Source organism: Phaseolus vulgaris, chromosome 6 (genome assembly GCF_051622355.1).
Source record: "Phaseolus vulgaris cultivar YP4 chromosome 6, ASM5162235v1, whole genome shotgun sequence".
Taxonomy (NCBI): domain Eukaryota; kingdom Viridiplantae; phylum Streptophyta; class Magnoliopsida; order Fabales; family Fabaceae; genus Phaseolus; species Phaseolus vulgaris.
In genome coordinates this window covers 26,949,374-26,962,481 of record NC_143503.1, presented here as the reverse complement: position 1 = coordinate 26,962,481, position 13,108 = coordinate 26,949,374, and the positions used below count along the sequence as shown (strand labels likewise).

At 35.2% G+C, this 13,108-nt stretch overlaps 3 protein-coding genes across 3 annotated transcripts; all 3 read left to right on the top strand.

The window, feature by feature from the left end:
• Window positions 1–1,358: 1,358 nt before the first annotated feature.
• Window positions 1,359–2,859, top strand: LOC137831704 (basic 7S globulin). Its single transcript, XM_068639487.2, has one exon. It carries the CDS (start codon window positions 1,451–1,453, stop codon window positions 2,726–2,728), a length of 1,278 nt encoding a protein of 425 aa, XP_068495588.1. The 5' UTR covers window positions 1,359–1,450; the 3' UTR covers window positions 2,729–2,859.
• A 932-nt stretch (window positions 2,860–3,791) lies between these two features.
• LOC137831711 (Signal peptidase subunit) lies at window positions 3,792–7,179 on the top strand. Its single transcript, XM_068639497.1, has 6 exons — window positions 3,792–4,123; window positions 4,248–4,295; window positions 5,778–5,840; window positions 6,209–6,262; window positions 6,750–6,836; window positions 6,923–7,179. Exons 1-6 carry the CDS (start codon window positions 3,998–4,000, stop codon window positions 7,046–7,048), a joined length of 504 nt encoding a protein of 167 aa, XP_068495598.1. The 5' UTR covers window positions 3,792–3,997; the 3' UTR covers window positions 7,049–7,179.
• A 424-nt stretch (window positions 7,180–7,603) lies between these two features.
• Window positions 7,604–10,757, top strand: CAX11 (cation exchanger 11). Its single transcript, XM_068639496.1, has 2 exons — window positions 7,604–8,561; window positions 9,696–10,757. Exons 1-2 carry the CDS (start codon window positions 7,788–7,790, stop codon window positions 10,452–10,454), a joined length of 1,533 nt encoding a protein of 510 aa, XP_068495597.1. The 5' UTR covers window positions 7,604–7,787; the 3' UTR covers window positions 10,455–10,757.
• Window positions 10,758–13,108: the final 2,351 nt, after the last annotated feature.

Sequence of the window (13,108 nt, the reverse complement as noted above, 5' to 3'; positions counted from 1 at the left end):
AATACTCTATTGTTTCTCTTAACATCTTTTCTCTATTTTAAATTTCTTTTTTTTATTATATTAAATTATTCAATTCTATAAAATCGGTTCATGAGATGAGGTTTGCATCCATTCATATACAATAAAATGTTATAATCTCTAGTTGACGTGAGATTTAAAAAAATATGACTAACTTAATGTTATAATCTCTAGTTGACTTGAGATTTAAAAAATATGACTAACTTTTTTGGGAATTTGGTATGAATTTGAGGGATTTTTTTATTGACATTGCTATGTTTCTTGTTATGTAAAAAGTTTATCTTATCATTGTGATGTTACTAACAATTTTTTTTGAAAGAATCAGTTCAATTACTCAATTAGTTAGCTGGGTTGGTTTGATGTAAAAATGAGAGTTCTGTGTTAAAAAGAATGGTGATAGTTAAGTTGGGTTCTCATAAGTAGCAGCACTGTAATTAAAGAGGATTTGAAACAAAAGAATTCTCTTAACAGATTAAAGGTTGAAATAAATAATTCAAATTTTGCAATGAAAGTCACATATCACAAGTAATTGGTAGAATTATACGATCTAATTGTTAGTGCATAAGCAAATATACTTGAGAGTATCTTTTATGTGTGATGGCTTTTCTGATTTTGATTTATTCAGATCTCTACCATAATGTTTAATGTTTGAGCTGGTTATGTATATGATCAATTTATAATACTATTCAAATATGAGGTGATCCCGTGAAGGATGTCATGACAGAAAGTGCAGAACCGAACGACCATCATCACTGCTGTGACAGAGACTTTTCACTAAATAAAATGGAAGGATTAGGCCTGAGCTTGCACATCAAAATCTGCTGCATGCAACATTTTTGACAATTGTTATAATAGAACTGAATCAGTAAAGTTATATTAATTGATACAAGTTATATATCGCAGATTATGTTGAGTAGTGTTATGGGGATAATGTGAATTATTCATCAAAGTTTCACCTCCACAACAAGGCAGCACCAACTCAACACGGCTCCTTTACATAACTACATACTGCATGCATGCAACTAAGCATTCTTTTCAGCTGCCAAGTACCCCCCTCACTCACCATCCTTTTGTTTTTTCTGTCTTTCTTACAGATAATGTTAATCTTCTGGAAATTCACATCAAACACTTCCAATCTAATGAACTGGCTTTGTCATCAACACTGCCAAAAGAAGACAGAATCTGTCTGTCATTATGGTTTTTCAAAACACCATATTACAACTCTGGAAAAAGAAATATTTTTTTGGTTAAACAGAACAATTTTGAATTTGTATTCACCATTTAACATATATGTAAACTGATATCTTTTAATTTACATTCTTTTTTAGTAACCTCACCCAAAAGGGTTGTGCTCCTTTCTCTATAAATTGTAGCTCACTAATACACTAAAATTATCATTCCAACCTTGCATCATTTGTAGACTGTGGTAGTAATGGCTTCTATCCTCTACTTTCTAGTCTTCTCTCTTTCTTGCTCGTTTCTTTTCTTATTATCCGAGTCCAATTATGTTAGCAATCCAGCATACCTGCTTGTTCTACCTACTCAAAAAGATGTTTCCACTGGTCTCCATTGGACCACCCTTCTCAAAAGGACCCCTCTGATACAAGTACCCGTCCTGGTGGACCTCAATGGAAACCAGTTGTGGCTCAACTGTGAGCAACATTACACATCCAAAACCTACGAAGCACCCTTCTGTCACTCTGCACAGTGCTTCAGAGCCAACACACATCAATGCCTCAGTTGCCCTGCAGCAGCAAGGCCAGGGTGCCACAAAAACACATGTGGTCTCATGTCCACCAACCCTGTCACCCAACAAAACGGTTTGGGTGAACTAGGCCAAGATGTGCTTGCAATCCACGTCTCTCTAGGAACCCAACTTGGTGAGTTGTTCACAGTCCCTCACTTCCTCTTTTCTTGTGCACCTTCCTTCCTTCTCCAAAAGGGTCTTCCAATGAATGTTGAAGGAGTAGCTGGCTTAGGCCATGGACCTATTTCTCTTCCAAACCAACTTGCTTCCCACTTTGGTCTGCAACGCCAATTCACCACCTGTCTCTCTCGCCACTCATCATCTTCAAAGGGCGCTATCATCTTTGGAGATGCACCAAACAATTTGCATGAACTTCACGGCCACGCTATTTTCCAAGATCTGGCTTACACCCCATTAACCATCACCCCACAAGGAGAGTACAACGTGAGAGTGAACTCCATAAGAATCAACCAGCACAGCGTGACCCCAGTTAAAAAGACATCATCAACCATAGTAGGACATTCGGGAGGAACCATGATTAGCACGTCAACTCCTCACATGGTTCTGCAGCAATCTCTTTACGAGTCTTTCATTCAAGTGTTTGCTCAACAGCTTCCAACGCAAGCTCATCAAGTGAAAGCTGTGGCACCATTTCAGCTGTGTTTTCATTCCAAAAACACCAGTGAATATCCTGGCGTGGAGCTTGTGATGGACAAGCCTAATGGTCCGGTTTGGAGAATCTCTGGTGAGGCCTTGACTGTGCAGACACAACCCGGAGTGTGGTGTTTGGCCGTGGTGAACGGTGGAATGCAACCTAGAGCTGAAATCACCATAGGAGCAAGGCAATTGGAAGAGAATCTGGTGGTGTTCGACCTTGCAAAATCAAGGGTTGGCTTTGGCACTTCTCCACTGGCCTCGCATGGGATGAAATGTGCAGATCTCTTCAACTTTGTTGATGCTTGAGAGAGTGGAGAGTTTCAGTTTTTACCTATGCTTATTTCTAGGGAAGTAAGCATTATAAAAGTAAACTCAGAATAAAAACTCTGGATCAGAACACTTGTTTCTTTCCTGAGAAATTAATGTTGTTGGTTTTATCCTGCTTTGTTTGCTAATTAAAATCAGATATACACTGATTTGGTATTAGTATTATGAATAAAATCTGTTGTATGATGAATAAAATCGAATTTGATTTTAGTATTATAAATTCCAATGAAATATTTATTTATTTAAATATTTAAAATAATGATGAAAAGCCACGTAGAACATACGCGCGTCCCACATACAAAATCTTATGTCCCATATCATATAAAATTTCCATCTCAACATTTTATTAATCAAAATAAATGAAATAAAATTGGATAATTTTAAATTTGTAATATAATATATTAACTTTATTATTACCGTAGTTAAATTGTAGAATAAAAAATACAAAAATTAAATTAAATTTAAAAATAACAAATAAATAAATATCATGTAATATAAAATAATTTTATTGATTAAAAAGGTTTTATTATTACTATAAACATTTAAAAATATAGTTCAAAGAAAATATTGAAAAAATCGAGTTCAAATTATCCAACATATAGTCAAATCCTGTCAAAAAAATTACTTTGAATGTATTTTCAAATTGAAATGTGTTGGATGGGTGTGACTCTTTCTAAAGAATTAGTATTTAAGTGAGGATTTTTGCTTTTTTTTTTCTCACATTTCGTCATAATAGATAAACGAAAAAGATCTTTTAAAATTATGCTATTGAAAAGGAATTAAAAAATTATAAATTACACGTTTGAGAAAAGTATAATTCAGAATTATATTTTTAACTATTTTGAAACATTAATAATAAGATTTATTATTAGAGAATAATTGTTTTTATAGTTTAATATCTATTTTTGGAAGTGTAATTTCGACTTTAAAATGTCATTTAAGACCATTAAAATGGCCTTAATGGAGTTTGTCCTTGGTTAGTTCTAATAGAATGCCGACGTGGAACTTTGAATGACGTGGCAGTCTATAATTGGTGGCACAGAAGATTTGCGTGCGTGGTTTTGAGGAGTGAGCGTGTTGGATCCAATGAAAGAGCACCAAAACAAGCACCAAAACAAACGCACCAAAACGTTTCTTTGTCTGCTTAGTTCAGTCAACTAGTGTACCCTCTCTTTCTCTCTCAGTCTTTTTATCAAACACACAGAGCGCAATCGAAGAAGAAGGAGGAGAAGAAAAAAAACCCTGAAAATGCATTCATTCGGGTACAGAGCCAACGCGTTGCTAACATTTTCCATAACAATTCTTGCCCTTATGTGCGCCATGGCCTCTGTATCCGACAACTTCAACACCCCCACTACCTCTGCGCAAGTCCAGGTCCCTATTTTCTCTCTCTCTCTCTCTCTCGCTCTCTCTTGAATTCACCTTTACGGATCTGCAATTCGCCAATTCTTTTACCCCTTTTTTACTCGCTCTGTGTGCTTTGGGTTTCTGGATGCAGGTGCTCAATATCAACTGGTTTCAGAAACAGCCAAACGGCAATGACGAGGTAATTCATCCTTTTTTTTCCTAATAAAAAAACAGCCTGGCTGGTGGCTAGGTCTTCTGGGCTTGTTCGTTCCCGCTTTCTTCTCTAGAATCTTTCTCAGATTTAGGATCGTGTTTAAACGTTACAATTTTTGTTGGTCTTCATTTATTCTATGGATTGCGATGTAAGTGGGGATTGTTCCCTCTTTTTAAAAGTTATACTTAGGGTGATTACTGATTTCTATTTGATCCACAAGGAAAAAAACCCTTAAAGTCTTTATATTTCACATCGGTCAGTATTAAACTCTTATCTGTACAGTAGATGATATTTATTTCTGTTTTAATGTTTCTGCGGTTGCCAACTTGGTATCAACATTTATGCTTAGACAGGTTATTCTGCAATTTTAGGTTTATGGTTGTCATCTTAGTAACAAAGAACTTAGTTGTTGCAATTTCTATTGGTTTTTGAAGGAGGAGATATTCGATTAACCCAGCCTTCAATTCTTAGACATGAGTAGTTACTTACCACTGAATGATCCTTGGTTGCAGCTTGCAAGAAAACACGGTTGAAACATGGCATGCATGATACTTTTTATTAGTAGATTGTTTGTTATGTCACATAGGAAAGAAAGGGTTTGAACAATCAAACACAAATGAAATGAAAGAGAAGTAGTAAATTAATTCCACAGATCTAAGGTGCCCAGTATTTGTAAATGAGCAAAATTGAGCACTTGAAGCTCTGACTGTACTTGCGAAGTAAAGAAAGGGGCAAATTTAAATCTTACGCTTTACTTTTTAAAATTATGAAGTCTGTGTATGATTTTTCAAGTTCTTTTTTAGCCTGAATAGTTGCTTTCCTTTATCAGATCTATTCGCAATGTGTTTTGAAGTTTTTTTAGTTTAGTATTTAGTAGAGATTTTTATGTAATAAGATGAAGTATTAGGATAAAGTTAAAGAATGTAACAGAATCTACTGACCTAATTATAGTTGTTTATATAGAATTATAGACCTATTCAAATATTGGGTCGTTTATATTAATGAATCTAAAGCTAATCTTGAGCTTGTTTTTAGTCAAACAAACAATAGGGCTAAGTTTGAGCTTGGTCATTTTTAACGGGTCAAGCTCAAATAGATTACAAATAGCTCAATTATTTTAATTTCCTACCGTTCCAAGTTCCAAGACTGTCAACCATAATGAACAATAATTTTACAGATAATTCTGGGGTTGTTTAGAGCATTTAAGGTATTGTATTGTGCTATTTTAAACTAGCTTATCATGGTAAAAGTTAGAACTCTATTGTGCTATTTGCTTAGAAGAAGATCTAGTTTTTCAATATTATATACCGTATTCATGTTTCATGCTCATGCTCTGTAAGCTGCATATATGATATGATGACGCCATAGTTTGTAAAAAAAAACAGCTTGTTGTAATTCTTTTCTGTGATATTTACATGTCATTTATTCATTATTCAATCTGAAGTGGAAGCGTTTCTATTCCTGCAGGTCAGCATGACACTGAATATATCTGCAGATTTGCAGTCCCTTTTCACGTGGAACACAAAACAGGTTACTATATTTAATTTGGAATACAAAACAAGTAATTGCTTTTGGAGAAAATGTGATTATTTCGTGAAAATTATCTGAAACAAATGCGTTTGTTTGCTCTTCCATTATAATGCGTGCTTAATGTTTGAATCGCCTTACCTAATGTTATATCTTGTTTCAGTTTTCGAAATATTAATTTATATTCTTGCCCATTGCTTTTTTTTGTGTGTGTGTGTGCAACATTGTATTTCCATGGAAATGTTCGAGCTGCTTAATGACACACCCAATGAAATCCTTATTTCCGATCATTATTCTAGATAAACTGTGTAAAAGCTAGAAATTTCAGTGCTGTCCAGTGATTTAGTTGTGTTATTTTTGTATGATTGCAGGTTTTTGTTTTTCTAGCTGCCGAGTATGAAACACCGAAGAATTCCTTGAATCAGGTATGAATTGTTTAGTTTGTTTGCATCTACATTTGAAATATAATCATGTAAATTGTTAGTTTGCCAGCTTGTTTTTATAAAGGAAAGAATAAAAGGAAAACCATGATAAACAGGTGTATTATAGGATCTGAATTTTTTTGGTGAGGCGGTGGCTTCAGAATTTGTTTATACTATTGATTTCACTCTGATAGCTGCGGCTGCATGTCTACCATCTTTGGTATGTGTTGCGTCATGTATGTTGCTTAGGTTCTTGGAATGCCATTTTACAGATATCTCTATGTGTTGGTGTCATTCACTCTAAAGAGCAGGAGAAGTTTTGAACTCGTACATAAATAAAATAGCTTTTCTGTTTAACTAAGCGTCAGAGTTTTTTTTTTAATACTATTCATATCACCCAGAAAGCTTTGCATATTATGCGGCATCTCTCCCATCCTGGTATCTGTTGTGTCATGTATGTTGCTAAGGTTCTTGATATGCCATTTAACAGATATCCTTATGGGATGGTATCATTCCCACTAAAGAGCATGCGAAGTTTTGGATTCACACATCAAACAAGTACCGCTTCATTGACCAGGTATACAACTCCAGAAGAATGTTTTCAATAATGTGATTTGCTTCAGATTTTTTTAGGACTTAACTTTTCTATTATTTCATTCCCAGGGAAGCAATTTGCGTGGCAAAGAATATAACCTTACCATGCACTGGCATGTTATGCCTAAGACTGGCAAAATGTCTGCAGATAAAATAGTCATGCCGGGTTACAGACTGCCTGTGGAGTATAGATGATGATGCCTTGTCATATTAGTTTTTTTGTTGTAACGTTTACCCTTTTTTTATAACGGATATAGAAGGTTAGTTCAAAGAACTAGATTGAGGAAGTGAATACTGGAACATCCTAAGTTTGCTTGTGGTCTTCAGTTCTCTCTTGCATTGGTCTGAACTTTTTCCATTCCTCCAAGAAAAAAAATGCTACGGTGAACACTTTAGCTGTTGAAACTACTTAGGCCATGCATACCTGGAAAACTTCGAAATTGTTCTCATTTTTCTGGTAATTAAAAGTCACTCCAGCACCAAAAACCTATGTTTTAAGAAGCGGACGGTGGGTTAATTAGAAAAAATTGGAACCTTCAAAATCTGGTTTACAATAATTCAAAGAAATTTTTTCTTTAAAAAAAATTATCATAAGAAACTTGTAATTTTAAAGAATGTTATTATGTATGTCTGAATCTTAAATCCAAATATTACGAAATATTTGATTTTGAATGTTGAAAACGTACGCGGTTAATATTATTAAATTGCGATAATATATTTTTTAAAACATTTATACATAATTGAATTATTAATATAGGAATCTTGGGGTGTGACTTATTGTGACAAAATGTGTGAATGCATAACCGTGTTGTTGATAGTGGTGTGGTTGTTAAAGCAAGAAACGCGGAACAGAGGGTGGGGCCCATCCGAGCGATGGAGTAGGGAGGGTGATGATTGAGATGGCGGAAACGCCGAGAAAGAAGGCACGACAGGAATGGCTCTGGCATGGTTGAAATTAATCCTGATCACCATTCTCCTTCTCCTGGTGTTGATCTTCTTCTCGTTAAACCCTCCTTCTCCCATCGCCACACAACGCAGGTCACTCCTCTCTCCCTCAGCCTGCTCCACCAAATCCAATGGACTCCTCAACTACCACTGCTTCTTCCCCCAACACACCGCTCTCTCTATCCCATCCCTCTCCCTATTCCTCCTCCTCCACTTCTACATCCTCATCACCACCGCCCAGCACCACTTCTCCCTCGTCACCACCAAACTCGCCTCCCACCTCGCCCTCTCCCCCAGCATGGCCGCCGTCACGCTTCTCTCCCTCGGCAACGGCGCCCCCGACGTCTTCTCCTCACTCGCCGCCCTCCGAGCCGGCCAGTACCGCACCGGCTTCGGCGCCATCCTCTCCGCCGGCACCTTCGTCTCCGCCCTCGTCGTCGGCTTCGTCGCCATCTACGCCGCGCCCTTCTCCGTCGATCCCGCGCCCTTCGTTAGGGATGTTCTCTTCTACCTCACCGCTGCAATGTTCCTCTTCTACGTCTACCTCAGCGCCGAGATTTTCCTTTGGCAGGCCGTCGGATTCGTTGCCTTCTACGTGTTCTTCGTAGGTTTTGTGTTCTACATGGATTTGGGGATGGCGGATCGCACACGAAAGAGTTCCGCAGATCTCGAGGGACAGCTGGAATCGGATTCCGACGCTGTAGTTTCGAGATCAGCCGAGGAGGAGAAACGCCTTTCTGGAGTGCGTGGAGCATTTCGATTGGTACGTTGTTGTAGTAGTAGTTTCCATTTCGAGTGCGTGCGTACATGGGTACATGATCTTGATTTTTTTCAGTCCAAGCAAGGCAATTGTCATTGAACTACTTTATTTATTTTAAGATTCTGGAGATTATTAAAATTTGTTTAAAGGAAAAATGGATTTGACAACAACTTTCCTTATTTTTTTTTAGCTTTCTAGTTTTCATCTTTGATGTAGTAAATACTTTTATATCTGTAATATGCTGTGACTCGCTTTTAGCATATTGCTTGCCATTTTTCATGTTTTCATGTGTCAGTTTTAGTAATGTGATATGTTTCTAAGTTATAGATAGAATAGTATGTCTGAATTTGGAAGGAAACGAGATACGATTAGAATCATGTGTTTGAGTTTTTTTAATACAATTTTAGGTATATATACAGACAACAAATATCGATCATTCATAGTTTTGCTAAGTGGGTGGTATTTCGGACAGAGTGATATGATTTTGTCTTCATAACTAGGTAGTTGGTGCAATGCAACAATAAGAAAGATGGTGAAAAATTAATAAATGGGTACATACAGACACCTTCACGGTGATCGACTTCTTTCAGTATGTACTGGGGATGAGTGATGGAATGGTTTCTTGAGATTGTGCATCACTGAAAAGAAGGAGAATATATCTAATGAGGTGGGGTTAACTGGATTGATCTCTTTGTCATAAAAGAGTGATTGATTTAACCTCAACATCCACTTTAACCATTCACAAATGGGGGGTTTGGGGGAGGCAATTGATCCCCTTGTTAGTAAACGTTGAGTCAAGGCAGGTATTTCAAGATTCTGATATAAATTAGAATTATCTCTGATTTTTTTTATTTGATTCCTGAAAGACGTGTTAGACTAATTATATTGTCAGTTCCTGTAATTGATGCTGCTATGGTCATTACCTTAATTTGAAAATTATTGTTTAATTTCATTCAATAAGATTCCATATAACTCTTAAAAACAATGATTTACCATAATATAGTCAATCATTTTTAAAACAATTAGGGAATTTTATGCATTGCATGAATATGTTTCTAATTCTAGTTATTTACAATATTGTTTAATTACTCTACTTGAGGCTGTCCTGACTTTTTATCCCTTGCTCTATGTACTCAGATTTCTAAAACATGGGAGCTTCCTGTCGAAACTCTCCTGAGATTGACAATCCCTCAACCAGCAACAGCACAATGGAGCAGATTTTATGCATCAGCAAATATTGCACTTTGTCCACTGGCCCTCTTGTATGCCTGCAATTCATTCATGCCATTTAATCATCCCATAGTTTTCCTCCTCCCGAACACTCACTTTCCCCTCTGGTCAATAGTGTTCATGACAAGCTTCTCTCTTGCGTTTCTTCATTTTATAATCGAAAAAGAACCCCCCAAAACAGAGCATCTGCCTGTGGTTGTCATGGCATTTGTGATGAGCGTGTTTTGGATATCTACTACAGCTGGAGAGCTGGTGAACTGCCTGGAAGCTATAGGCACTCTTCTCAAACTGCCACCAGCACTCCTGGGTCTCACTGTACTGGCATGGGGAAATTCAGTAGGTGATCTTGTTGCTGATGTTGCAGTTGCTAAAGCTGGTCATCCAGCGATGGCAATGGCAGGATGTTTTGCCGGACCAATGTTCAACATGCTTGTTGGCCTTGGAAGTGCTCTAGTCATACAGACGGCCAATATATATCCTAGAGCTTATCAGCTCAATTTCCACGTTGGTATCGTAATGGCATTTGTATTCCTGCTTTTAAGCCTTATGGGGTCTCTCTTGGTGATCACTTGGTGCAGGTTCAGAGTGCCTAGGTTTTGGGGATTCTGTCTTGTAGGCGTCTATGTTGCTTTTATGGCAGCGAGTTTAGTAATATCCATGTTCTGAGGGGGTGGTTTTTGAGGTAGATTTGTGGTTTATATTCATAAATTCAACCATAAGCTAAATCCACATAGATAGCATTATTGAAGGAAGTATTCAACACGTATATTAAATCGACGACATAGGCACATAATGTATGTTCAGGTTGAGTTTTTGTTTGGGGTTTCTCCATTAGGTTTAGGTAGATAAAAAAAAATTAGTTGGGTCTTGATCATTGGAAATTTTTAACACTACACTGTCATTCAGTGTAATGCTTACTATTACAACACCTATCTATTACCAGTTTTGCTGACTGACATTTTGTTACAATTGTTCTCTTTACAAGTTTGCAACATAAGGTGAGATTGATTGTTAGTTTTATTGAATGTACTTGTAATCAGTAATAAAATAAATATTTTGACGTCTAATTAGTTTGGATTTTTTCCATTTCATAGATATGAAGCCAAGGTGGGTAGTTTTAAATAAGAGTAAAATATGATTAGCTTAATTCTATTAAGAGAACAAACTTTAAAGATATACAATTTAGAAATATCTTTTCATGAAAAAATGTTTTTGAATTACGTAATTTACACAATTTGAAAGTTATTGTTTTTACATAAAAAAAAAAAAGCTTTTGGTTTATAAAAGAGGTTACTTCTAAATTGTATGATCTATTTAGAAATCATTGTTAAGGTTCAGAAGTTTCATCATAATGTAATGTAATTTATTAATATTTTCTAAATAGAGAATGCGTGAGATAAAAAATAAATCAAAATAAAAATAAAACACGACTGGAGGAAACAACGACAAAAGGAGGTTAGAAATGACCAAATAAAAGAAAATTAAATATACTTTTATCTTTTAGTGAAGTTCAGAAAACCATGGAATGAAGAATGAAATACCTTGTTTTTTTTTCTTGAGTGAAGTGAGAAAAGGAAATAAAACGTGAAGTGCGTGTTTATAATGTTTATACACAATAATGCCAATAAGGTTGCCAGCTAATTCATCCACAACTTAATTTATCTAATATAAAAATATAAAATAAGTATATTAAAATAATTCTATCCATTTAATTTTATACATAAATGATTCATTAATTATTTTTCAAATTAGGTGCATCCTTGTATACTATAAATATTTAATGAATCAAAATTAATTCAACTATTTTTTTCATAATAAATATTTCTCAAATTCACTTTTTAAAAGGTTTTCAAAAATATTAAAAAAAACAAGTGACTTCTGTATATTTGTCACAATAATCAATTTTTTCATGTTTTTTAACTTCAAAATTGTTAGGGTTATTTGTTTTAGTGTACATTGATTCTATTATAACTTTACATAACTAAATCCTATACTACTACATATTTATTTTCTCTTATTTGATTTTATTAAAAAAGAATGGTTCCACCAATGTGGGTGGTAGATGAAATGAATGTTGGAAACGTGGCACCCTAAGCATTGCAATTGAGTTTGGAACAATTGTTGGCCAATAAAATAAAAGTTGATGATGGATGTAAAAGAGTGGGCACTCAATGAATAGAGTGAAAAGTAGGGTTTTGAGAGAAGAAAGAGAAAGAAAGAGAGAGAAATGTGATATGCTATATGCCACTCACCATCTAAACTTGGTATCTTTGAAAACCTTTTTCTTTATTTCTCTTATTATCTTCTTCCTCTCTTCACCTTTGGGAGTTGAAAAACACAGCCTTTAATCATATCATCACTGACTTATTCAATGGTTCTCTTTCACCCCCCAAAATCCAATCTATTACCCTTGCAATCATACCACTTCCACAATTTTCACATTAAATTTATATTACAATCAACCATGTCAATTTAACCCCTCATCATACTATAAATGTATATTTATTTAGGTAACAAAGTTATGAGTTAAACAATATAAATTATTAAAAAAACCAATGTCAAAATACTTTTTTTCCAATATAAAATAATATTAATAAATTTTAATTGTATATGTTTTAAATATGTTATCAAACGGGTGTTGGGATCTAGAGAACGATTGTCTGCTTCTTCTCTCGATCGATCGTTTCTACACTCATATTCCCACTCCTTCAGTTCCTTCCTCCTCCCCACAGTCGTCCAGTGGTACAGGCTTGGATGATACCTGCAAAAAACACTCTGACAATCAAGTCAACAAATGTGTTGACACTCGGTTGTAAGAGTATGGTAGATAATGACGTACCTGATTTTTGGAATTTGTGCTATTTATATTACCTTAATGGATCTTCGTTGCTGGGCTGGATTAGGAGATTGACTCATGTTTAGGGTTGTGCTAAGTAACCTTTAATTATAAATTAGCCTTGTTGACTTGGTTAACCCACGAGCCGATCGACATCATGTTACCATGCAACGTTCCTTATCGTGGATGAATGATCAGACAGATTGAGATTCTGACCGACTAAGGGTGCTCGACCAATACAAAATAAATTAATGATTTAAAATAATAACAAGTTAAAAAAAAAGAACATAACAAATATATAAATACTTATTTTCCAAATATTTAAAATAAAATAAGTAGGAGAGTCTTCTAACCATTCAACTTCAAGTTTTTAAGTCAATACACTACATTTGTACATATTTATAGATTTTGAAGTTTTCTTTTATATATATATATATATGATGATGAATTGTAATTTTAATTTAACTTTATTTTTGCAATTTAG